The following is a 26920-nucleotide window of genomic DNA, read 5'->3' on the forward strand; positions in this document are numbered from 1 at the left end:
AAGTGGTGAAAATACCACACAGTCACATGTTGCACTGAGTATGTCCTGGCCGCTCGCTCATGTAGTATGAATTGAAAATGCTTTATTTAATTTGGAAATAAGATAATCGGAGGTTGAACTAAACCCTAACTTCAAATGTTTGCAAGTAGATAGTAAGCGGTAATCGCTTTCATACTGATTGACTAGTCCGACTACTGTGGAGCAGGGCTGCCCTAGCAGCCAGTCAAGATGGACACCGCTGAAGAAGGTAGCTAATGTTAAAACCTGATTGCCCTAATTGTTAGCGTTAACTGGTAAAACCGCTCATACTAACAATTGTCTGTAACAGTTCTGGACTATTCTCAACTACCGTCAGTGACAATGGCCGTTTCACCATTTTCTTAAACTTTGACAAAGGTTCACCAGAATTAAAGGAACCGTTAGCCAATTAGCGTTAGCTAGCTTGCTCACTAGCCTTAGCTTACACCCGTTAGCTATCAGCTGCTGTAAATAAAACCAGCAGCGTGGGGTTTCTGTTGTGCTTTCATAAACACTAACTTTACTTATACTTCTAGTGAGCTGTGGTGGTAGAAATCCCAAAAGTCGGCCATATTGCATTTAAGGCATACGTAACATAGCTAATTATCTAGTTGGGTTTTTTATACGGTATATGGTTAGGAGTTAGCGTTTAATAAGTTTAATGCCACCGTTATCACACCATTACGTACAGTATGTCTACCAGCTAACGTTCGGTCAGCCCTGGTCAACTGACAAGGCTCGTTTACTGCTTTACATTCACTTATATAAAAAAGGAGAATATTGTTAATAATATTTTCAACTTCAACATACTCTCTATTCTTGTAATTGTCATTATTCTTGGATTAGCGTTAGTGTAACGTTGAGACTCCAACACAGTTTCTAGCATGGTGTTCAGGTTTCTCAGATTGTGATGTTCTTGATCATATTTTGAATATAGCCACAGGTATATGTATGAAGTCAGTCGCCATTAAGTACTCAAGGTATCCTAACGGATATGATGCTGTTGTATCCTGGGCTAATTATAGTTATTTTATTTTGGTAATTCAGTGACACAGGTAATCCAAGGATTACAGTTTGCCCTGTTGTCAGTACATGTCCTGTCCTGTCCTGTTCACTAAAGACACATGCTATACCAAGTGTGCCTCAGTTTCACATTATGAAATATCTGAGTGTGTTAATGTTCTGCAGGAAGCTTGCATGTCGTTGTCTTTTTTTCTTTTTTCTTTTTACATTTGGTATTATATTTAAGATGTTTCATGAGCGTGGACAAGGGTAAATACCTGCGCTGTTGCTGAAATGGTTAGAAATGCAAAGTGGTGTAGGTTTGATTGTAAATGGATAAAACTGCGCAAAAATCCATAGTGACAAAATGAAAACATGTTTTTAGAAATTTTTGTACGTTTATCAGAAACGCAAAACTGAAATCTCTCGTTCACAAAAGTATTCAGACCCTTTGCTGTAGCACTGTAGGTTGTGGTCAGGTGCATCCTCTTTACTGTAAATGTCCTTGAGATGTGTTTAGAACTTGTCTGAAGTCCACTTGAGGAAAACTGAATTGAACTCCAAACACTATGTATGACAAACATCAGGCCCTGAAAACAAAGAAGTCCTTGAAGAAACCTGTTTGAGAGTACATGTGACCTGAGACTGGGACAGTGGTTCACCTTGCACCACGACAATGACCTGAAGTATACAAAGAAGACAATGCTGGCTTATCCTCAGGACAAGTCTCTGACTGTCCCTGAGTGACCCAGCCAAAGCCCAGACTTATTCCCCAGAATACATCTGCGGAGAGACCTGGAGATGGCAGTTCACAGGCGCTTCTCATCCAGTCTGACCGAGCTTGAGAGGATCTCCCAGGAAGAACGGGATAAACTGTTCAAATCCAGGAATGAAAAGCTTGTAGAGGCTTATCGAAGAAGACTTGAAGCCATAATTGCTGTCAATGGGGCTTCCGCATAGTACTGAATCAAGGGTCTGAATATTTCTGTAGCTTCTGTCATTTTGAGTTATCAGCTGCAGACTGATAGACAAAACTGCGACACAATAAAATGTGACACAACACAATAAAAAGTGAACGGGTCTGAATACTTCCTGAACCCACTGTTTATCATAAAAATATGTTTGGCCAAGTTAAATTGTCGTGTACCTCCTGTACAGCGGATATCTGCCGGGTCTGTCGGTCCGAGGGGACCCTGGACAAGCCACTCTACCACCCCTGTGTCTGCACTGGCAGCATCAAGTTCATCCATCAGGAATGGTATGTTAAAAGACCAAGTTGTCAAAATCTGAAAATATGTATGGTTCCATTATTTTCCTCCGTTTGCCTTGACAGATGTTGTTGAATTGATTGTAATTTTGTTGTTGAAGTGTGTTCTAACGTGGAGAGATTTCTCAGGGGAAGTTAGAAAATAGGATAATAGCAAAGAGATCCTTTAAAATTAATGTGGCTGAATATAGTTTAAGTAATTATACACCAGACAAACAATATTAGCAGTTAGACACAAACTGAAATGGAGAATGTTTTTGGGCTAGGGAGCATTCATGGATAAGTGTGATTTTGCTGCAGGAGGAAGATTCTCAGACAAAGAGTGCAAGTTTCTATTGTATAAAAAATCTCACGAGTTGTCTGGTTGCTTTCACAGCCTACTACAGTGGTTGAAACACAGCAGGAAAGAATACTGTGAATTATGCAAACACAGGTTTGCATTTACACCAAGTAAGTTGTTTTTCAGTACATTTTTAAAAAAGCATTAATTTGTTATGAGCTCCAGTGTCTCTTTCTCTCACTGCCACCTTCTGCATTCTGTCTTTTCTTCAGTCTACTCTCCAGACATGCCGTCTCGCTTGCCTGTCCAGGATATCTTCGCAGGGCTGGTCACCAGTATTGGAACAGCCATCAGATACTGGTTCCACTACACACTGGTGGCCTTTGCCTGGCTTGGCGTGGTGCCTCTCACAGCATGTAAGTCCTATCATTCCATTGTAATAACAAAAGAGATTAAATCAGCAGGTTTAAAAAGGAAATGAATGTTCAGATGGTAAGAGTGGCCTTGCTAGAAAAACTTGACTCGCCAAGGTTTTTTAAGTCTGTTTTTGGTGCCAAGATCTTGTGTTTCAGGTACTAAGATTACTAATATTCTCTGATGCTGTAAATAAATGTTTTAATTGATGTCCAGCAACATTGAAATGTTAAATTAGTTTAGCTGTACTTTCACATCAGTTGTTGGTTGAAGACTAGATTCTCACATTTTTTTAATGTTTACTTTCCTAACAGGTCGCATCTACAAGTGTTTATTTACCGGCTCTGTGAGCTCTCTCCTTACCCTTCCATTAGATATGCTTTCAACGTAAGTTTGAATTACTCTGATTTTGGTTTTGCCCCTTCTCTATCCTACTGTCTCCTACAGTGATGAACCACAACATTAAAACCACTGACGCTCTTGATAGAGTTTTGGTGGCACAAGGGGGACCTATACAGTATTAGGCAGGTGGTTTTAATGTTGTGGCTATGTATATAATATACAAAATATCTGGTTCAATGGTGTTGTCTATATAATTCCATGAGGTTAGTAGCTCCTTCCATCCATCTTTTCTTTCTTTGTTCAGCTCTCTGTATCAAATTTACTCTTGAAATTACTGTAAAATGTAATTAATCCATGACATGTCATCTCTTCTGGTAGACAAAACCTGCTTGCAGACTGTCTCCAGGGTTGTTTTGTGGTCACTTGCACGCTGTGCGCCTTCATCAGCCTAGTGTGGCTCAGAGAGCAGATTGTCCATGGTGGCGCCCCTCACTGGTTAGAGCAGAATCAACCCCCTTTGGTTCCCAACCAGCCCAACGGCCCTGCACCAGCTAATGAGGTGAGCTCAGTTTATGTAGAAGACCCACTAGGTTCCTTTGTCTAGCTGCACATAGAACAGCACAGATTGTGTATTGGTCTCCACATGTACTCTACCACTGGTGCACTCTGGCACAGTTGGCACATTGACAAGTTCATATCTGTAAAAGAGAAGCTAATTGATCTCATGTTTACCCAGGTCATTCATTTTTAGTTTGATTGATGACTCTTTAAGCAAGGTTTATTTAAAATTAGACTATTTTATTGTCACATGAAGTTTGATTAAAATACATGTTTTTGATTTTTCCTGTCTCCCACACAGTTTTTTTTCTGTGTTGGGTCACAGTTGTTTAGGCCTGCCTGATCTGGCCAACATTTCCTCTCAGGGGAAAGTTTAGGAATGTTAACTTTTCGGATAGAGCCAAGCTAGCACTCACATTTGTCTATGTTTACACACAACCAAATGAGTGCTTGCTGATGACAGCAGTGCTTGTCAGATAGTGTCAGTCTTCTGATGTTGTTATTGGTAGTAAGCAATATGCTTCAGGCCTGAAATATGATAGTAACAAGTGACAAGGCTATGGCACATAGGCTTTTGAATATATATATACAATTATATTTATATATTTATTTATATTTATGCTGAATTATAATGTTATGTAACTGGTGCAACCTCTTATGTAGGAGAACAGGAAACTGTAATGTCATGATTCTACAGGTTCCAGGTGGTAACGGCGCAGTCAACGCCCAGGCTGCCGCAGACGCCGCAGCAGCCCAGAACCCTGCAGACCCTGCTGCGGACGGGCTGGCTCCCGCCAACCCACACGAAGCTGGCAACCAGGGAGATGAGGCTGAACTTGACGACGACGATGAAGATGATGATGGGGAGGAAGACGAAGAGGAGGAGGAGGAGGATGAGGAAGGCAGGGAAGAGGATGCTGCTGATGCCAATAATGGAGGACAAGGTCAGTGTGAGCATGAAAGCAGAACTTTGATACACTTTGAAACTGTGGATTTCAAGGTTTTTACATGTCATTCTTAAGTACTAGACACTATTCTGTTGATAAGATTATATGAAAGTTGAGAAATGCCAAGGACATTTACTGTGGTCCATGTGGTTGTGTTGTCAGCCTGATTAAACCATGACTACAGGTTGACTACAGGTTTGCTGTTGTTTAAATAGCATGGACATAACATCTTAAACATTGAGTCCTTGTAAAGCTTTGCGTGAACTGCTGTTTTCATTCCTCTATAATGGAATGCATTAACCTAAACCTTGTAAGGAAAAGCAACCTACATGATAATAGAGCTACAGAGGAATCTTGTCACTATTGTCTAGTGACATTGTTGGTGTCCCTCACTGTTTCATCTGTTTTTGATTGTCTCTTTCAGAAGATTTGAACTGGAACGCTCTGGAGTGGGACCGTGCAGCAGAGGAGCTGACCTGGGAAAGGGTGGGGAATTTTTTTTTTTCTGTTTCATGCTCCATTAAGGGGTATGATGAAGCTAGGACATGATACTAAAAAAGCAAAGTCTAACAAGGTTAGGAGATAGTTGTCAGATGAATTTGGGTTAAAGGACTCTGTGATTCAGAATATGTATCTTACTGAATTTAGTTTAAGTAGCACTCTGAATTCTTCACATGTAATACTACCATGTTCAGTTATATGCATGCACCATTGACACTGCTCTCTGTATTTTCCAGATGTTGGGGCTGGATGGCTCCCTAGTTTTCTTGGTAAGTGCACACACCCTTTCTACTCTTACATGCACAGCTTGAGGGAGCCTTAAAGGGTATTCAGGCAAAATTTAACCTGGTGTGTTTCCCATTAATGTGACAATGGGTCATGCTGACTTTCACTAATCACCTCCAAGGTAGAGAATCACAGAAATTAGGTCTCATGCAAACATACAACCTACAATGGGGCAAGTTTTGCACGCTTCCTACAGCTTTCCAAATAAATATGAGTTTTACATAAATCCACATGCATAAAATTATGCAGATACAGTTCAGGAGCTTCAGTTAAAGGTCACATCAAACATCACAGTATGGAGAAAAAAGTAATCTCAGTGACTTTAACTGTGATGTGATTAGATACATTTACATGGAGTCTGATATTCCAGTTATAATCAGTTTAAAAGCTCAAACAGAATAAAGTGGTCCATATAAACACCCCAGTCAGAATAAACAGAACCAAACTGATAACTTTGTTTAAACCTTTTCATAAATTGATCAGAAGAAAAATTGTACTATTTGATTTAACTGGACTTTCTAGCTGCGTTCTTTCTGTGCATGCTCTCTGTCTAGACGTCAGTGCTTGGGGATGTACATTTCTCCACTTCCCAAAAATGGCAGCTTCCAAGCTAAGCTGGTCCTCTTAGGAGAGTTTGTTTTTAATACAAACTCTTAAAGACAGTATTGGACTCATAGACAGTAGGAAAATAAGAAACAGTAGGAAACAACAATGAGATAGCTGTTGAGAAAGGTGAATTCATGATGTATTTCTCACTTTTGCGCAAGTCACATAGATGTTCTGATTAAATGTAAACACCAGAGCGTATTCAATTACAACCCTTGTTGTAATTGAACAGCTAAACCAAAATCTTCAACTGGAATGATTTCAATCAGAATGGAAAAAATAACATGTTTGTGTAACTGCAGCTATTGTTGGTGCCAGACAGGCTGGTTTGAGTATTTTGGAGACTACTGATCTCCTGGGATTTTCACATACAACAGCCTCTAGAGTTGAACTCAGAGTCGGGCAAAAAACAAAAAAAACTGAGGCTGTTATGAGAGCAAAGAGAGGACCTACTCAGTATTAGTATGGGGTTTCCAATAAAGTGCTCGGTAGGCGTATGTCCTGGACAACTTGCTGGCTGACCTAACCTCCCTGTGTATTCATGCACACATGCACGTTTGTTGTGTAAGGCTGAGTTTCACTGTAGTTAAACTGTCTTCTAAGGAAGTTGAAAAATCCAAGAGCTGGAGCTAAATCAAATGGAAGAGGAGATATGAGGAATAGAGGCAGAAAGGCAACAGGACTGTCCTGAAAGACAAACTGGTGATATTCCTGCTCTCACTGCTCTCCCATGCTGGGCTGAGCAGGGAAGCTTGTGCTGCAGAGAGTGGGAGCTATTAATGTCAGACCTGGATCCATGGGTGAGAGTGATCCCAGCTGTGTTAATAAGTTACAACATAGGTTACAAATTAATTTGTCTCTGATCAATATTGTTGTCAACTGGAAGAAAAGACCAAGTGTGGATGGATGAAACAGCTCTCCTCACAGTTAAAAAAAATTACAACTTGTAAGTTATGTGTTGTTTTGCCCAAATCCTTGTTTTACCCAATCCATGGAAAGTGTAAAGGTAGAATGACCCATAGAGTCACTCTGCCACATTTATTTAAAATACCCCAGGGTGGGGTAACAACCTCTGTGGTGTTATATGTTGATATGATACATTGCAACTGTAGCTAGAAATTGTGTAACACTGACAGAGCAACCTGTTGTCTCTATGTGTGTGTGTGTGTGTTCTCTAGGAGCATGTCTTCTGGGTGGTGTCTCTCAACACACTCTTCATCCTTGTCTTTGGTAAGTTAAACCTGCAGTGCAGTGATGACATACTCAAAGTATAAATAAACTAAAGTCATCATTTGCTGTATTTTAGTATGAGGAGTTTACCCTTATTTGAGCAGGCTTTTCACTGTAGTTCAGTGATGGAAAGACAGTATAAGCGTCATACACTGTACTACACTGTAAGTTCTGCCCTAACCTCTGTGTTTCCCCCCCAGCTTTTTGTCCGTATCACATTGGTCATTTCTCAGTGGTTGGACTGGGCTTTGAAGACTATGTAAGTGCACAGCAATGCATGAAGGGACACACATGTACAGTTTGAATTCCTCACTAGCATCTGGGTTTGTCATGCAGCAGCGGAATTTATTTGAAATTGTATCTGGCTGCAGATCAAAGCTTCACACTTTGAGGGCCTCCTCACCACCATACTGGGGTACATCCTCCTGGCTGGAGCTCTCATGGTCTGCCATGTATCCTCTGCATTTTTCAGATTACCTAATGTGAATGAAATATGTTTTGGGGGTGTTTGTAAAAATGTTTGTTGTCATACAAGAAAAAGTCAGGTCAGTGGCCTGATTTGGCTCCAGTGACTTGTATGAAATGTGTTTATGTATTAGAAATGCTAAATGGATAACATAAACTATTGACTGGATATTATTCATCTCACACTTTGTGTCAGTCCTTAACTGCGCCTCCTACAGGCTTTGGCTTCATTGGTAAAGTTCCAGCGGTCCAGGCGCCTTCTGGGTGTCTGCTACATTGTTGTCAAGGTAAATTACAGATTTGAGACTGGAATAGTCCCAGAAATCTATTTTGTTTTTGTTTTTATCAACCTAACAACACTCAGTTGAAACAGTAATTAGGAAAACTGTGATTACTCAAACAAATTATGAAAACAGAAACTAAATTGGATTTCTATTTTTGTCGCAGGTGTCCCTTCTGGTTGTCATGGAGATAGGCTTGTTCCCTCTGATTTGTGGCTGGTGGCTCGACATTTGCTCGCTGGTAAGACAATTACACTGAGTACACTCAATTGATCACTCAGTTGTCACATACTGACCCCTTAATAACTAACAAAACAGATCGAATGCAATCACATCACGGAGCGTGTACAAATTAGATGAAATTTGATGAAGAAACTTGATTAAGATTCAGTTTGGGAAAAAAAATATCTCAACAGTTGTAGAAGAAATCTCAAGAGTTGCAGAAGTGGAGGTGAAGCGCGAAAATGTTCTTTCTCACAGCCGTGCCAGAACATTTTTTTGACCTTGAAAGCTTTCCCTGCTGCCCTCCTGACCTTTCTACCGTGCCCCCTTCATCTCAGTCCTCTCAATTGCCTCCCTCCCACTTCTTTAAGCTCCCTACCCTACCCTTGTCTCCAAACCCTCAAGGTTAAAGTTGGGTCTTGAACACCCATCTTTAACCTTAGTGGTAGCACAATTGGCATTCTGCCTCAGAACTTTTGATCTTTGTTGGACTCTGAAAGAATAGCCCCAAGGCTTTCTCAAAAGGAAAGAAAAACATATAATAATAACAATAGCAATCAACAGAGAAGAGGATGTTGGTGGAGACAACTGGATAAAGTCAGATACCTATATTACTTGCTCAGGTATCTTACTGTGCTCATTGTAGAGAAATCCCTTTCACATGTTACACAGGAAAATGGGATAGTCAGGCCAGTGGCAGCCAGTGTTCTCATTGATGGGTAGAGCTTGCCCCATTCACTCACCTCTGACCGTAGACCCTGATCCTCGGGGTCTGCTGATCCATGTCCTGAAACTATTAACGTGCTTTCATGCTTGTTCCTGTCAAATGAGTCTCTCTTGCTGTAACGTTATTGTGCGATAGACATTAAAGACAGTAAAACCTGTCCCTTTGTTCATTGCAGGAGATGTTTGATGCCACTCTGAAAGACAGAGAACAGAGTTTTGACTCTGCTCCTGGTACCACCATGTTCCTGCACTGGCTGGTGGGCATGGTCTACGTCTTCTACTTTGCCTCTTTTATTCTTCTGCTTAGAGAGGTAATGTGGTGGAGTACAGCTAGTCACAATCACTTACTTTGAATTCAGAAACCATTCGTAATATTCTAAATGTCTCACTTGTGGATGTGTTTATGCACAGGTACTCCGGCCAGGTGTGCTGTGGTTTCTGAGGAACCTGAACGATCCAGACTTCAACCCAGTCCAAGAGATGATCCACCTCCCCATCTACAGACATCTCCGGAGGTTTATTCTCTCTGTGGTCAGTCAAGTAGTCCCCTCTTCTGTTTTCCACTAAACCTAACCTTCGGTGGCATAACAACAACACCAAATTTCTGTTAACTTAATAATACCATTGTCATATTCAGTCAAAATAATTTAGTTGAGATTGAGTATATAGTATAGAGAGAGTTCAAGAAAATAACGGTCTAAATAGAGACAAGTAAACTACGGGAGCATCTTTTGGTGCTTTAAAAGTCCAGTTCCCCCAAATTACAAAAAAAAAGCAACTTTCTGGTTCTCTTCTAGTGACATCATGTCATGCAGATTCTTCTGTTTTCATTTGCCCGGGTTTGAAAATGTCCATCTTTGAGATTTCTGCCTCCTTCCCTGTAACATGCAGCTGAATGAAATTTAATCTGTGCTGCTCGAGACACTAAAAAATTTATAGATTTAGAAATGAAATGAAAAATGAAACAGACCAACACACTAGGTCACACACTACATGTGTGGTAGAGGAAAGTGAATTATTTATTTATGTAATTTGGGTGAACTGACCCTTTAATTCTTCCTTTGACCAAATGTCTGGTACTTACTACAAAAATGTGGAATATTGATCTTTATTATTAATGATTATTACAGAAGTTGAGTTTACTTCACATTATTTTCAGCACTAAAATGCATATTGTAATTGTTTGTATTGCCCTGTGAAAGTATAATGATCCTCTACATGTCTAATGAAATTTAGTGTGTGTATGTGTCTGTGTGTGTCTTTCCAGGTGGTGTTTGGTTCCATAGTTTTGCTGATGCTTTGGCTTCCTATAAGAATTATTAAACTGCTCTTCCCAACCTTCCTTCCCTACAACGTCATGCTTTACAGGTACACACGAAATGTAATATTCTGTTAAAGGTCATACAGTCTGTTCTTCATTCAAGACTAACCAAAACAAGATGCTGCTAGAGGAACTCACCATTTCTAATTTCTTTGACAGAGTATTATAAACTGAATGTGAATTGTGTTAAGCTGTGGTTTATTTCCTGTCACTGTAGTGATGCCCCTGTTAGCGAGCTGTCGTTGGAGCTGCTGTTGCTACAGGTTGTTCTTCCAGCCTTGCTGGAGCAGGGTCACACTCGCCAGTGGCTCAAACGTCTTGTCCACGCTTGGACTTTCACAGCTGGATACATGTTGTAAGCTTGAGACACACACATACACACATACTGCAACTTCAGATGTAAAATGATACAGTGGCATAAAAGGAAAAGTATAATGTAGTCCTTTTTTAAGATGATCTTTAGCTATCGTGATTGGTTTAAAAAAAAGTTTGGGCCACAGAAAATGTAAGTAAATGTAAGTGTTTATATGACGGGGCTAGAAAAACTCAAATTATAGTTTTCTCTCTTTGTCCGTTGTCTTATTATAAGGAATGTGAACATAGTGTGACACAATTACAAGGTAACTGCTCCCCACAGTGACCTGCACTCATACCTGCTCGGGAGCCATGAAGAGGATGACAACCAACCAAACAACAATCCCCTCGGTCGCCATAACAACAACCGGATCCCCGGCCTGGGGGAGGGGCTTCACGCTGCCCATCAGGCTATTCTGCAGCAGGGTGGTCCTGTGGGTTTCCAGCCATACCACCGGCCTGTCAACTTCCCCCTCAAGGTGGCTGACAACGTTATGGTTCTTAATATTATATTATCACTGTCGAAGCCTCTGCTCTTACTAACATTTCCTGTACAATTGGTTCTTTTGTTTTGTGTGTCTGCTTGTTTAGATCATTCTATTGGTTGTCTTCATGTGTGTGACGCTGTTACTGGCTAGTCTGATCTGCCTTACAATGCCAGGTAAGTTGTGGCCACAAGCAGGCATTGTCTGCGTTTTACTGTTGCTCTCCTCGGCTTTGCTCTCAGTCATTCTTTCCACCTCCATTCTCACCCGTCCTCGTCTTCCTCTTCTTCCAGTGTGTGTGGGTCGCTGGCTGATGTCTTTCTGGATGGGCAGTGCCTTGGTTCATGAGCTGTACACCGCAGCCAGCGGTCTGTACGTCTGCTGGCTGTCCATTCGAGCCGCCACAGTGCTGCTGTCCTGGATGCCACAGGGACGCACTGTCATCATGCTTAAAGTCCATGAGTGGACGCTCATGGTAATGTGAATGTCTCCCAGACGGTGGCAAAAGTGAAGCTCCTGCTGTAATATATGGCTGTTGTATTTTGATGTGCTGTCTTGTTGAAAACAGATCCTAAAGACCATCATTGTGGCCGTCCTGATAGCCGGGGCAATACCTCTGTTGTTGGGTCTGCTGTTTGAGCTGGTCATCGTCGCTCCTCTCAGAGTCCCACTGGACCAGACGCCACTCTTCTATCCCTGGCAGGTAGGACCCTGGGGGTTGCATGTGTATGAGTGGTAAAATCATACACACTGTCTGATTCTATCTAAGAAATTGTGATTAATCAATTCTCCATGCATATGTTGTCAGCAGGGCTCATTATAAAACCATAATACTCTTTTGTATTGACAAAGTAGTGAAAACTTAGACTTAAGACATTGTTATATTTTTCTCATTAATGCTGCTTGTGGTTAGAAGACGAAAGGCAAACCTCATTTTGTCTTGGTCTTTAATCGGTTGGCGTCTGTGTTGCAGGACTGGGCGCTTGGCGTGCTCCATGCTAAAATCATTGCTGCCATCACACTGATGGGCCCTCAGTGGTGGCTCAAAACTGTCATTGAGCAGGTCAGTCACACATCTGTCTGGCTTTGTAGGATCACTCTCATTAAATATGCTGTAAAGAAATATCTCTTTATATGATCTAAGTACAGTGGAACATATTGTCCACTTTGTCCTGAAGCTCACCTGTTGAAAACCTTCTCATAGAGGCATATTCTAAGAACTGATCCAGATTTTTTTTGGGGTAGTCCATTACAAAGCACAAGAAGAATTGAGCTGGTATAGGAAAGTGAAATAATGAACTAAAATAAACCTGCCAGCATCTTCCCTCTTGCTGCTGTAGGTCTATGCTAATGGTATCAGAAACATCGACCTCTATTTCATCTTGCGAAGGCTGGCTGCCCCGGTCATTTGCGTCCTGCTGCTGTCTCTCTGTGTGCCCTACACCATCTCTAAAGGCATAACACCACTGCTTGGTAAGTCTTTATGTGTGGTTATGTTTCTGGGGTGAGCAATAATCGTGAGGTTCAAGGCAGTGGAGGTGAACAGGACAGATTCATCTCTCCTCCTTCTTCCCTGTTGTCTTCCTCACTTCTCCAGTCTCTCATCCATCACCTACTCTCTGTGAGAGTAGGGTCAAGGAAAGGCCTAATGAGGAATAAAACTTCTCAGTTTTTTACTCTTCCTACTCTAGATTTTATTGATTTTGCAAATAATACAAAACTGCTCTCCAGTTGTGTTATTGTAGCAGCATGTTTTTAACCCATTGCTCACTTTACAAAAAGCGTATCGCCTTTTATCTAAAGCTATGAGCTCTTTATACTTTGTGAGCTCGTTGCCTTGAGTTGAAACAACCAATAATGTAATGAAATGTAAATATTTGAAGGGATGTATTACATGGCATTCACTTACATAAAATTTCAAATCAGAAATTTCAGGAGGAACTCTGTGATAAATGTCAATAATAAGTAACTATTAAGTCTCCCAAAATAGAGGGAATCAGCAGTGGGGGTTTTGGGTTATGTTTATTTTCAGACATTATAAAACTGCCAACCCAGCAAATGGATGAGTAAGAAAAAGCAACTAAAATGAAAGTTAACTTTGTTTGATCCTTCTGTTGTTTTGCATACTAACTAAATTAGAAACTGTAGCAGATTAAATCTAGACACCGAGGTAACAGACACTCTTAGATACCATCAGGCCACAGCGAAGGCAGATCCTTACTAATTTGGACACGGGGCTCATCTGACCAGTGTTTCTTATGCAAAGCCTACCCAAAGCACCAATTGTACTTTAAACAAGTGGTTTTTTTTTTTTATGCTGACTAGGACAACACTTTCAAGTAAACAGCTAGTCAATTAGGAATTTGCAGCCCATATGGAAATGAGGATTTTAGTCACTGTGCAAGCCAAAGTGCAACCAATTGTTTTGTCTTTGATTTAGTCTGGTCCTTTAACTCTCTGCTCTGCTGTTATTTTAAATAAAAGTTAACTTTCTGTCATCCACTTCTCTCTCTTCTCCAGTATTACAGTTCATATGGACACTAAATCACAGACATAGAGGAGTTCCTGTTCCAGTGTTTATTCTGTTTTCTCTCCCCCCCCCCCCAATCTGCAGGTGTGCAGCCAGAGATGCAGACGCTGGTGGAGAGGAGAATCTATCCGTTCCTGCTAATGGTGGTCATACTGTTGGCCATTCTGTCCTTCCAGATACGACAGTTCAAACGCTTATATGAACACATCAAAAATGACAAGTCAGTACACCACTGAATTCTTTTTGGCATGAACTGTTCTTTCATTCTACTCCTGTTGATCTAGATTTTATGATGACCACAAACCGGTCATCATTAAATCTAGTCTCTTTTTATAGACACTTAAACTTGATTTTAAAAGATGGATTTATATGCCAGATATTTTCATAATACTTTTGTGAGCCTCATACTCATCTGCTGACAGTCAGCACTACATTAAACCATCAACAGTAGCTGGAAAGGAGATGCTGCTGACATAATATACAGAAAGCAACTAGTAATGGGTGATAGAGATAAAATCTTCTTAAGCAGTATGTTATTTTTTTGTTCTAGTTTCAATGTATATTATAATCAATTTACTGGAAAATTACTTTGAGACAGGAATGTCTCTTAAGTTAAATACCTAGCAAATCAAGGTACATTACTTCATCACAGTGATTAAAAACTATATAAAAAAACTGAAGTAGTCTTAGCCCCAGCCCCACTGTTTGGTATTTTAACCACTGGGCAATTTCAGGATATGGTCACAATAATCATGGACATGGAGCAGGAGAAAGCCAGCAGTCTCCACAGTGCAGCTTGGGATCGTTGAAGGGAGGCAAAGACACTGTATGACCTGAATTTGACCCAAAATCGTGCTCCTCCTCAGAGTCATTACAGAGTCAAATCTTAACAGAGGCATGAAACACATACTGATGTCACCGAGTGTAACTTGCACTTCCCAGGGATATCATCAACTTCAATGTCCATCATCAATAAATCCATTTAGAAAATGGAGAAAAAAGATGCTTCAGAAGTTGCCTGAGAATCATTATGTTTGTTATCATCATTTTATTTGATGAGCTTTTACAATCTTGCTTTTCTGATGGTTTTAATTTTTTCTGCCATGTTCATTCCCAAAGTAGGCCTATATTGGTGTTAACATTTTTCCATCTATCAGATAAGGAAAACATTTGACTCCTTTTTCACACAAAAGTCAAATGTCACGCTGAGCTAATTTAAAAAAAATGAATAAAGTAAGACAAGCAGCTCCTCCTGGTCCTTCCAGGCAGGATTTAAATTACAGGAGGATCAGCAAGTTCACCAAAAACTGTAGGTAATTATGGCTGTAATTATTGCTGGGGCGGGAGATTAAAAATCACTGACCAGCACAGATCATGTTAAAATCCCTCCACCCCCAAGAAATAAATCCAAATGAGGCTTTATTCACTAATTTACTCTACTGTCCAAAGTGGTTTGCTACATACACAGCATATACCTAATAGCAGCTTTAAGAGGCTACAGAATGTCATACGTCATCACATTACATAGAAAGCCATTTTAAGTTCATTCCCACTTAGTCAGTGATACACTAAGTTTACCTTAAACCAGCACAGTACATTTGACCCATGTGTCGTTAGAATGACACGTGAACATAGAGTACAACAAACTACTGAATTACTGTGCAACAAAAAGGTCCACAACATGAAATCCTTGTGTCTAATGGAGATAAAAGGGTGCACGGATGAGAATAAAGAGCAGAAACCTCTTATAGCTAGTCTGAAAAATTATAAATAATACAGAGTTATGTAAATGTCAATCCATAAAAATTATTTCTAAAGAACTATCTTTCCTGGTTCTTTTCCAGATACTTAGTTGGACAGAGACTTGTGAACTATGAGCGCAAGACAGGCAGGAGCACGTCCACCTCCTCCTACAGCACCTCCTCATAGACCTGACACTGCTGTGGGATCAGTGGAGCTGACTCACTCTGCCCAGCGCTGGGAGCTAACGTCAGCTCCCGTGGTGAAACCTTTTTGTTTCCTCTCTGCTTGACTGTCAACTTCAAACACAACCTCTAAACTTTTGACTGCACACTAGTACTTTTATTCACCTACTACAATCACAGGTTTGGAGACACAGACCTTGAAGAATGAAGACAAAAGAGTCTCAGCTGAATTTCTTAACAGGGTTGTTAGTCAACCCGTAAAAAATATGTCATGATTGAAACTCAGCAGAACCACAACTTTTTCGACTGTCCATCCTGTCTTAGGCGTCCATTTTTGTCTTCAATGCGGCAGATGTTTTAAGTTGTTACAGTGTGAGATGAAGTCAGGTCAGCTGAGCATGGCTTTTTACCTCAGATCGTGCTTCCCTTTTGAATGTTTGCTGTGAAATACTGTTTAGGTCACGCTAAGTGTCCCTTCAAGGGACATTTCAGAGCTGTAGGCCAAATATTTGGACTGTAAAGGGGACATCCTTGTGGTTCTGTTCCTGTTTTAGATTCATCTCAAATGGCACCCTTCATCAGATCGAGGTTGTCAGTGACAAGGAGGGACATACACGATGTAGCAATGTGGTTGTTTTTTTTTTGTGCATTTTTTTTTTAGATGTTTTTACTAGATGTGTTTTTATTGATTTTTAGTGTTACATTTCTGGAGTGAGCTGTTAGATAATCCTTTGAGGATTGTTTTTGAACTAAAGATGTAGAAAAAAAGAGAAGAAAGTGACAATTTAGACTTTTTTTTTTTTTTTTTTTTTTTTTTTCCTCTTTGAAGATGTTCTTCTATGAGTTGTCCTGGCTGTTTACTGCCTTCCTGAACTTTTGGTTGCTTACAGACACTTAAGAACAAGTCAAATCAACCTTCAGGAGAGGAGAGTTTATGAACCTGAAAAATAAAGTTCTGTGTTGGAGTACAGCATGTAAAAATTGTGGCTTCAGATAAGAACATTTTAACTAGAAAAGCAGCCGTTCAGAGTTTCAGAATGTGCTTGTGTACCACCCTTAGACTGACACTGATTATTTCATAGAAATATTTATTCTCTGAGAATAAAAAAATATGATTGTGAGCCAAGTGGGTGTCAGGGGCTTGTAGTGCTGCTAATCAGTTGCCTGCATCAACAGTAAGCAGACAACAGCTAAAAACAACTCTAAATAACAAAACACTGATTTTCATTGGAAAAATGTGACTCAAGTGACAAAGGCTTTCTCACAGGAAATCAGAAAATCAGAGGCTAGATGTGGCTGCCTTTTTTCCTTTTACATTTTTTATCTACTAAAAACTCAGAAGGTTTTCTTTCTTTTTTTTTTTTTTTTTGCTGTCACTTGCTAAGCCCAATCAGTCAGGTTGTGACAGATCTCATGTTGATGACATGTTTTCTAGATGACAGTGTAACAGTTGCCTACCTAAATGTTTGGCCTTTGTAGTGTGATGCAGCGCGTCTTGAGGCAGTTCAACCAGCTTTCCAAACGTTCAAACTTAGCCTACTAAATTGTCACTGAATTAAAATGGGTTGCACCACACAAACTAAGTCTTATTAAAAAGTTAGGTGTAGCTGTTTCAGAGCAAACTCTCTTTTTCCATTTATGCAGATTTAAATGAAACAAAGTTATAACCACGTTTATAAAGGATTTACAGTTAAATGAAATAGAGATTGTCCCCCAAAACTGTCTTTGACAGCTATGCTATAGCTATGCTACAGTGGCTTCCTATGTTACAGTGATTAGACAGTACTACAGTAGTTTCCTATTGACCAGTTTTCACAGTTAAGACATTCCCCATATTCCAATGGGACAACACAATTTAGAAAATCAGTAGTTTGAAAATAGCTCATAGTTACTCAGACCTTCTGAATGACTTAACACACAAACTCAGTAATTTAGACATATCTGGGTTTGTCCAGTCCTGCTCCTTTCCCCTGAAGGTTAATGTTATATTTCAGAATTAGAATCATTCTGATGCTAGGAGAGCTGATTTTTATCTCAAGCAAGGCTGCACAATAAGAAATAAAACGAACTGGCAGATCCTTCAGAGAGAGTTTGAGAGTTGGCTGTAAAAACTGGCAGGTGAATAAATATTCAAAAATGTCTTCCAGATTGTTTAAGGCTAGATGTTAATGGGGCAGGCTGGTCATTTAGGAAGAGTTAAAAAAAAAAAAAAAAAAAAAAAAAGAACAGGCAAAATCAAAGTAGCAGAACCCTTAATACTAGTTTCTACATTTCCCATAATGCAGTGTTTTTCATTATATCTTCAAGCCCAAGCAGAGATGAGCCTGATAACATCACAAATAAAAAAACAACAAAAAAAACAAAATGACTGCCAGCATAATGCATGTGTGCAGTTTTAAATGTAAAACAATCTGTGCACAGAAAACATCTCTACCCTGACACGAACCCTAAAAGTTCTTCACGTAATTTAAATAAAACTAAAAACGTGTGTTACACTCCAGTGCAGCTTTGACCCGTGAGGTTATGTCGGTGAGGCATGTGTGTTTCCCACATTGGTCACAGCAGTTTAGATCCTCTCCAGTGGGGATGTGGCGGTGTACTTACTTAGACTCCTGTGAATTCATATCTTCTGTTTTCAGCCTACTCAACCAACCGAAACAGTTCTTCATATTTCAGTCAGCGGTCAGATCTCGCTCTGTTTTTTTTTTTTTTTTTTTTTTTTCCCCTGAGGACAGGAGCAAGAGCTGATGTGCTGCTGACTGTGTTCCTCCTCTTGTCCACCAGATGCTTCTTCTCCTGTCAATCAGCTTGTTGATGTGATTATATTATTGAATTCCCCTTCCTGAGGCACTCTGATGTGCTGTGTAGTCTTTAGAGGAGGCTTTTTATCTTTCAGTTACTCAAACACCTCTGAGTTACAGTTACAGCTTCAACAGTCAAATGTCTTTGCTATAGGGTACACATGAGGGACAGGAGTTGTGTCGTCGTGTAGCTGCTGATGCTGGTACTGAGAAAGCTCTGCATCAGGATCCAAAATGATTCTGCTTCTTTGATTCTTGACTGACTGTCTACTGGCTCCACATGGGAGCTGGGTAGAAGTTACACCCTGAGTCACTCTCACTTTTATCTCCTTGCCTGTGGTTTTTTTTTTTTTTTCTTTTTTTTCCTTTAATATAAAGGGTAAGTTTGTCAGTTGTGGCTTTTGTTTCAGTTTTCCCAGAGACAGTATTTTCAGGTATCTTTATGGATAAGAAGTTAAAGGGCAGCAGAACAAACTATGATCAGCTATGAAGCCAAACGTCTGTCCGTATTCTGACTTCAGGCACTGATGCAGAGAGTGGGCTGTTGAAGGGATGTGAAACACATCCCTTGGTGTTGGTGGCTTCACTGCTCTGCTAAGCTGATAGCACGACAGCGGTTTGTTTGTGTTGGCTCTTCACCTCCTCTCATTTCTCTTTTCTCCTTACATCTCCCCTCAGGTGTATTGTGGTTATTTTATGAAAAGTTGAACTCATGAGCAATAAAATAAACTCTTCCTTTATTCAATGAAGTATGCAGCTGCAGCTTTACCTGGTCTGGTAAGACCAGCAGCTAAGAGGCTAATGTGAGCAAACTACAGTTAGATATTGGTGTGTAACTGACATTACATACAAGAGACTTGTTTGTTGTTACCCACTTGTTGTCTGTAAAGCCACTGAGAGTTTTGCAAAGTGAAAGGATATTTAATGTGCCATTAACCTGTAATTAAACTGTTTGGCCACAGTGGTTGCTGTTTAGCTCAAGTTACATAGTCTCCCTTTAAAACAGGGCTCTCTGCATCATATTGGTATAACTCTCCCTACCAGGGAGATTTCAGGTGCTCACACTCTGATGAGCTGAAGCTGACTCAGAGTGAACCTGTAAAATACACTCTACACTTGCTCTCACTTCAATTTGACACTGACTTTGGTGACTGGCCTGTAGTTCTGAGAATTACCAGCCACCTGAACTGACTCAACACAGCATACAGTACTCTATGGCAACGCCAATCACAAACATGCATTAACATCAAATCTACCAGTTGTAATTTAAACATTCACTAAATATGCGCTTCTGAAATCCACAAGCTTTCAGGTTTATAATAAACAAGAACGGTACTGGTATAGCTGTTCTTGTAAACTTGGACTTGCATGTAATGAATGGTTTGTGTCTCAGCAAAAATACTGTAAACACAAGATGAAACATAGAAATCAGAGTTTCATTTGATTAAACATTTTGTGAACACATTCATTTGCTTGCCTGCTGAGACTTGGATGAGAACACTGATGTCTCTGTCACTGTCTGTGTGTTAAATATGAATCCAGAGCCAGGAGGTGCTTAGCTTTGCTTAGCATAAAAACTGGAAATGGCTTTGTCCATAGGTTAGAAGAAGTAACTACCAGTTGATTCTGTAGCTTGCTAGTTAACAAGTTACAAATCATCTGTTTTACATGTACAAAAAACTATTTGTCTCACAAGGGGTTATACTGGGTTATACTATACTGGAAATGTGTCATAGGCGGGTGCAGTGAATTAGTTCTTTGCTGTTTGTCTGGCAATCTCAAGACGCAAGGAAGTGCTCTCATCTAACTCAAGCAAATAAACATATGTGAGGATGATGGAAAATCAGCGTTCAGGTGTTGCATGCTCACTGTCTCACTTCTTTGCCCCACTACAGAACAAAACCATTACAATTAAATTACAGGTTTAAAAAAAGTAAAGGGAAACGAGTCCCAGGCGTTCTTTAAAACTATTTCTTGCTGCCAGTGAAAACTGAGTCACTTTCCCTGATGTTTTTTTTTCCCTTTAAAGTCCTAACAAGGAGATTTTAAATGTTTTGCAGTCAATTCTTTTTTTTTTTAGACAATAATAGTCAAGGAGAGAGAGTTTTTTTTTTTTTTTTCATGCAAATGTTTTAATGTGCTGCACTTTATTACACAGTTTGCAATCATTTCAGAGTCCACTGTAACACAGTCAACATAGTAGGGCTTGTGTGTTTTTATTTTCCTCTTCACTGAGACTGAGAGATGTCATTGTTTTTACAGTGGTAACCCTGCACAGTGGGTTTTACTTAAAAGATGAAGCTGAATCTTAGCATCTGTTTTTGACACTGTGTTAGAAGGGTCTCATTTGGAGTTTGATAAATATAATTTTTTATTGATAGGGATTGTGAATTTCATTAACCCATTTACTTTAGTGCTGACAGCTGTAGTGCTGCTGTGTGGAGTGTGGAATGCTCACATTGTGTGTGTGTGTGTGTGTGTGTATATATATATATATATATATATATATATATATATATATATATATATATATATATATATATATATATATATATATATATATATATATATATATATATATAAAGTGACCTTTTAGTATCTTCTTGAACTGAGCTGGAACACTTACAATTTTGGTCTTGAATTTCAATTTCTAGAAGCAAATGATTTCTATTTTTATATGTGGAAAAACAAGCTGTGGCATGTACTGTAACATAAAGGTATATACTTTAAGGTCTATTCATTGTTGGTTCAGTAATATGAAACAATAATAAATTGTTGTAATGAATTCTTTGAGTGCAGTTTCTTCTTAACAGCGTGGACAGTATGCTCTATGTGTATGTGTATTTTTGACTGTCGAACTGTTGCACTGTCGAATCCTGCACCACATTCTCTGTTTTTCAGACCTTTCTCTAATCTTTTCTTTTTTCCACACATGTTTACATGTGTGCATTAAAATGTTTTGTTGAGTGCACACTTTTACTGAGATATTCACACAACCTTTTTTTGTGGTGACTGGTGTTCATAGTAACCTTTTACTCTTAATTCTTGGGCAAACTGTTCTCGTTCTCTCAGGTTTGATGGGCTTTCTTCCAGCTGCAAGTGTGAGCTCTTCTCTAAAGGAAGCTGAGAAAAAAAAAAACTAAAGGAGTTCTTTTTACAGGTTTTGGAGTGAAAAGCACAATAAATACGATGTTACACAATGAAAGCTGTGAAACATCCAATGCAAAGCACGATATATAGCATTAAATCTACCCTTAAATCTGGATAAATTGGACTTGGCGGATACGGCTCTGTGAAAGCTCCATCCCTTGTTCTCTGATGAAAGAAGTCATTTGCAAATACCATGCACACGGTTTACAAATCAGCAGGCACAGACTGCAAAACTGTGGGCACTGATTGCAAATCTGAGAGTGTGATTTGTAAACCATGTGCATGGATTAGTAAACCAGGAGTACAGATTTACACACGGCTCTTTTTTTTTTTTTTCCCTCAACTGACTGAGGGCTCCGCACTTTGCTCAGATGTTCAGTTGGGTTAAGATCAGCACTCACAGCAGGCCACTTTAGAACATTTTCTTTTCATCCACTTTGCTTTTAGATGGATGTTTTGGGTCATATTGGCCTGTTGGAGGAGCTATGACCTGTGACTGAGCTCTGACTCTTGGCTGTGTTTCATTGCAGAAACGACATGATAATCTTCATTGTGTCCTGCACAGATTCAAGGATCCCTGTGGCAGAAGAAGCAAAGCAAACCTCTTAACATAACTGAGCCTCCATGTTTCACAGTGGGGATGGTGCTCTTCTCTTCATTTCTTCTTCAGCTGAGGTGACTTTTTCCATAAACCTCTGATTTTGTTTCATCTGTCCAGAGGACGTTCTCCCAGAAGCATTGTGTGCTCTGTCTTGTCATCTTATGTAAAAGCAGGGTCTTCCTTGATTGTCTTCCACCGTTTATTCTTTCATTCAGAAAATTAACTATGATGCACCTGGACACTGGTGTACTTTGATCTCAGAAGTCAGCTTGTATCTGTTTTTAAGTTTACTTTTATTTTTCTTCCACCATTCAAACTCTCCTTCTGTTTAATCGGTTAATTTTCCTCATGCTGTTGTGTCCAGGCAGTTTGGTTATGGTCCCATAGACATTTGACACTTAGCAACACCGGTAGCTGTGGTTACAGGAACATCAAGCTGCTTAGAGATGGTCTTGTAGCCTTTACTTTGACCATGCTTAGCAATTTTCTTCCTCATCTCCACAGACAACTCTTCTTCTTCTTCTTGTGCATGTTCACTGTGCTGCACACACTGATACCACACAGCACAATGAGAACTTTTCTCAATTTAAACAGGCTGAATAACTCACACACACTTATGATACCAACTGAAGACAATAGTCTGCTTGAAATATCACAGCATCAGGCATCTCAACCAGCCCAGCTCTGATTTTGGATAACGTCTGGCAAAGCGTAGCTCAAGGAAACAGGATGTAGGGTTATTTCTGCTGAATCCAATTACCCTTCAGCTAATGCACAGTGTTAACAGTTTTGGAAGCTAAGTACAGATTAGGAGCATATGCAGCTCAAACAAGATTTCTGCTGTCAAGCTAAATCAGATTTTTCCAACCCGTGCTTCATTTTTCACAAGCACAATGAGATCAACCTTTTTGTGGCAATCAAATCATGGAGTAAGTGCCTGTGATTTGTCCCTCATTAAGGAGCTCTGAGGAGAATAGCAAGGTGTCACAAAGAGCTTCATTCTTTTTCTTCTTCATTGTAAAACCAGACTTCAGGTGAAAAACACATGTAAAATCCACGCTGCATTTTTCTCAGGCACAGATTACTACTTTGCATAAGAAATTTCTGGATCAAAGAAAACTTAAAGAATTATTTTACATTCTTATGTTTGTACCAGTGAAGTGCCGTTTATTACACAGACCAGTGTAATGTGTTTAAGGAGAGGCTGGATTTAACAGTATGAGATTAGTGTTTCTGTGTCTGAAAACATGTTGGCTCAGTGTGAGCTGTGTCCTCATGTGGCAAACCTTACGTGTTCGAAGCTGTCAGAACAAAACACTTGGAATTAATTCCAACGTGTCTGACACAGATACTCAGGTTGATGCCCAGGTCATGACTCTGTGAACTAGGCTGATTTACAAACTGGCCACAGGAATGGCAACATTGCACGTTTGGAACCAAATATAAGATGTAATGATTTAAATGTCCAGAGCAACTGAGTAATTTACAGTAGTTAATTCAGCTGTAAAAAAAAGATAGAAAATGTCAAAAATATTCAAAATAAGAAAAGTCTTCAGCCATGCTGGCTGCTCTTAGCCTGCACTGGAGCTAAATGCTAAAATGTGTCAGCATGCTAACATGCTTGCAGTGACAATGCTGAGTGTGGGATGAATGTGTGTGACAATTTCATGGGACTCCATCAAATATTTACTGAGACATTTTACTGGAAATCACAAATCAGGGGATCATCAAAGTCAGTAAGATCCAGCCTCTGGAGACCATGAATGTCTCACCTAATTTACCTTCTGCCACTCTGTTATCCATTTCCACACACACATGCTTTCTGTCTTTTTCCCCCACTTATTAATCAGATTGAATCAAGTTTTTCAAGTCATACTGCTGATTTGAAAGAGTGACACACAACAAGTTAGACAATGTTATGTTAGACAATAAAGGTGACATTAGGGCCTGAACTCTGTATTGGTTTAGGATGATCCCAGTCCTTCCACTGTACCCTGTATGCTGATGAAGTCACATGGATGAGAAATCCAATTTAAGATGGTTGTGTTAAGTGCAGCAGAAGATTAAACCAAAGGGGGGTAGGGTCAGCTTGACCAGTTGCACTAATGACATTAATTCTCAGATAAAGACACCTCTGTCAGAACAAACATATTAAAGCAATGTTGGTGTAAACTTTGGCATGGATCTTTAGATCTGCCTCTACATTTGTTGCATTTATTTTACACAGTCTTTGTATTTAGTGTTTTTAGTGTCATGTGGAAATAAAACACTTGTTGGCTCGTTCACTTGCTTATTTTATTCTTTTGTCCTTATGTAAAAAAAAAAAAAAAACTCTACAGATATTAAGAGAGAAATCTTCCTGAACTTAAGACATTCCCTCTGCGCTTGTACCATTCAGTTTTACAGTTTCTTGTATTCCAGCAGAAAACATTAAAACTCTCTTGTCGCTGGGGAGAGGAATGCAACAGACGAAGCTAGAGCCAGAGAGGGAGCGACTAAAGGGATTATCATGCGTCAGTTCAAGAGAATGTCTCTCATCCCATTGCTGGCCATTATCAAAGGAAGCCCAATGTTCTTCCACAGGGAAACACAGGATTAGTTGCTGCCTGTTCTTCTGCTTTCTAAAGGACAACTTCAGCTTCAACTTCTCATCAAGACTTCAAGAATTCAGGAATTCAAACTGCCTGTCTGGGTTCTGATGCCACGATTATACAGTGTGACGGACAAGGCTTTTGAAGCCTTTGTGAAGACTCTATGACTTTTCTGCAGTTCGTAAATCATGGATACCCTTGGGCTTGTCAAACTCAATTTATTTGAAAATGTTACATTGACAAAGTCCGTAAAGAGGAAAACTTTTTGTGACATTTCATTTTTATGGACTTTCTTTGATTACTTCATCAGGGCAGAGTGACTACTCCAGATCATGCATATGATCAAGCCTTCATTGGCGATTGTCTTGTGGAGTCCTGGGGAACTGTATTGTCTACGGCAAGCTGAAAAGATTTACTTGACAATGACAGACGACTGGCAGCAAGGGCAATGATCTCATGCGTGCCCTGTGACCTCTGGTGACCCCAGTCTCTTGGGTAACCTGACAGAGACGAAAACAGAAGTCGAGAGCCTAGTAGGATTCATTATTCTGTCGGGTAGATGAAACGCTGTACTGCGGCATGTTGGTGGACATAAACTCTAGGTCCTCCTAGAGTTGTCCTGGCACCCCACGAGAATTTCAAAAGGTGTGTGGGGGAGGGGGAGGGCTTAAATGGTGTTAATAACGGTGGAAGAAGGTGAAGCTTCAAAGGTTCAAGAGAATGGAGTGGCTGGAGGAGTTGGACTTGACGAGTTTAGGACCAATGAAGCAGCTATGGAAAGACCTGTCATGTCCATCACTAAGGCTGACGAAGATGCGGATGAATGTGAGGTATCAGGAGAGGACGATGATGCGGAGATTGAAGTTGACTACACACGCAACTATTGGGAGGATGAGGACGATATCTACCAAGAGTTTGAGGAGCTGGACTTTGAGGCCCTGCCGGATCGCTCGGATACGCGGAGCATTGCCTCGGACGATTCCTTCTATCCCCCAGACAATTCAGTCGCCTCTCACACATACCGCTCACCAAGCCCTGACAGCCCCGAGCCCATCTCCTTCTTCAAGGCCTGCTGCAACAACAACGCCATCATCGTCAAGATTATGATCAGACAAGGAGTGACCGAAGAGGAAGTGAGGGAGACAGATAGGAACAGAAGAGTAGGTGCTTCAAAGCATTTTAATGAAAAGTTCGATTTTCTTTAGCCTTTCTAATTGTCCCCATTGTAAACTGTCAAGTGTCACGTTCACAGTTTACAGGTTAAGTATCAATCGGAATGTTAAAACTGTTGAGATTTTGAGTTCAGTAAAAGTGTAGAGTGTAAGATTTCTTTAAAAAAGTGTCAGTTTATGATACATACAGTCTCATAAATGATCACTTTAAGCCCATTAATGTGTGCTGTGATGTGTAGCATAAATATACAATGAGGCATAAAAAAAACTTTGACCCAGGTTGAACTCTGCAGTTTTTCTCACTTGCAGTTACATCAAGGGTTTGTGATCAGGCCAGCTGATCCTGGTGCAGCTCCCATGGGCCACTGAAGGTCAAATCTTGAAGGAGGGTTCAGAGCAGTTGGTTAAGCCTCCAGTGACAGATGGAGAGTGTAAACTGCACGATGACACTGTCAAGAAGGAGCTTGTTGTCAGGGCTCAGCTTTTGAAGGGCTCCCTAAGACACAGACCTGAGTACTGAGTAAGAGATACCTGCCGTATGCTTATGGAACTGGAACAGACAGAAAGACAGTACTGCAGTGCTTCGACAGTAATGTTGGTAATGTCCCAGAACATCTAGTTGGACACCTAGTCACCTAGTTGTCACAAAACTGGGTGACATATTTAATATCTATTATATTGGAACCATATATCATCCCAGTCTTGGTGTGCATCACCAGCTCTGTGTCTGCGTCATGCTTTTTTAATGAACGCAGAATTTGGCATTCATGTTTCTCACGCTTTTCAGTGTTTCTGACTAGCAGAAAATTCATCTGTCTACTCCCCCACCAGTGGTTTGAGTTCAGG

The 26920-nt window shown here is 40.1% G+C and overlaps 2 protein-coding genes across 2 annotated transcripts in view; both read left to right on the plus strand.

Moving 5' to 3' along the window:
- Positions 1-71: 71 nt before the first annotated feature.
- LOC121193011 (E3 ubiquitin-protein ligase MARCHF6-like) lies at positions 72-20985 on the plus strand. Its single transcript, XM_041055104.1, is given in 28 exon segments — positions 72-247; positions 2179-2278; positions 2664-2737; positions 2840-2983; positions 3296-3368; positions 3702-3882; positions 4579-4825; positions 5253-5314; positions 5566-5598; positions 7399-7450; positions 7651-7709; positions 7822-7902; positions 8134-8202; positions 8363-8437; positions 9321-9455; positions 9556-9675; positions 10412-10512; positions 10683-10820; positions 11103-11298; positions 11411-11480; positions 11598-11779; positions 11873-12007; positions 12278-12367; positions 12645-12777; positions 13919-14054; positions 15679-15723; positions 15725-17848; positions 20975-20985. Coding segments are annotated over 27 exon segments (2892 nt in total). The 5' UTR covers positions 72-228; the 3' UTR covers positions 15867-17848; positions 20975-20985.
- A 4588-nt stretch (positions 20986-25573) lies between these two features.
- Positions 25574-26920, plus strand: part of LOC121193406 (ankyrin repeat domain-containing protein 33B-like) — a 46164-nt gene continuing 44817 nt past the window's right edge. Inside the window, exon 1 of the mRNA XM_041055666.1 lies at positions 25574-26062. Coding sequence (XP_040911600.1) covers positions 25574-26062 — 489 coding nt within the window. The remainder of the gene's footprint in view (positions 26063-26920) is intronic.

This window comes from Toxotes jaculatrix, chromosome 14, assembly GCF_017976425.1.
Source record: "Toxotes jaculatrix isolate fToxJac2 chromosome 14, fToxJac2.pri, whole genome shotgun sequence".
Taxonomy (NCBI): domain Eukaryota; kingdom Metazoa; phylum Chordata; class Actinopteri; family Toxotidae; genus Toxotes; species Toxotes jaculatrix.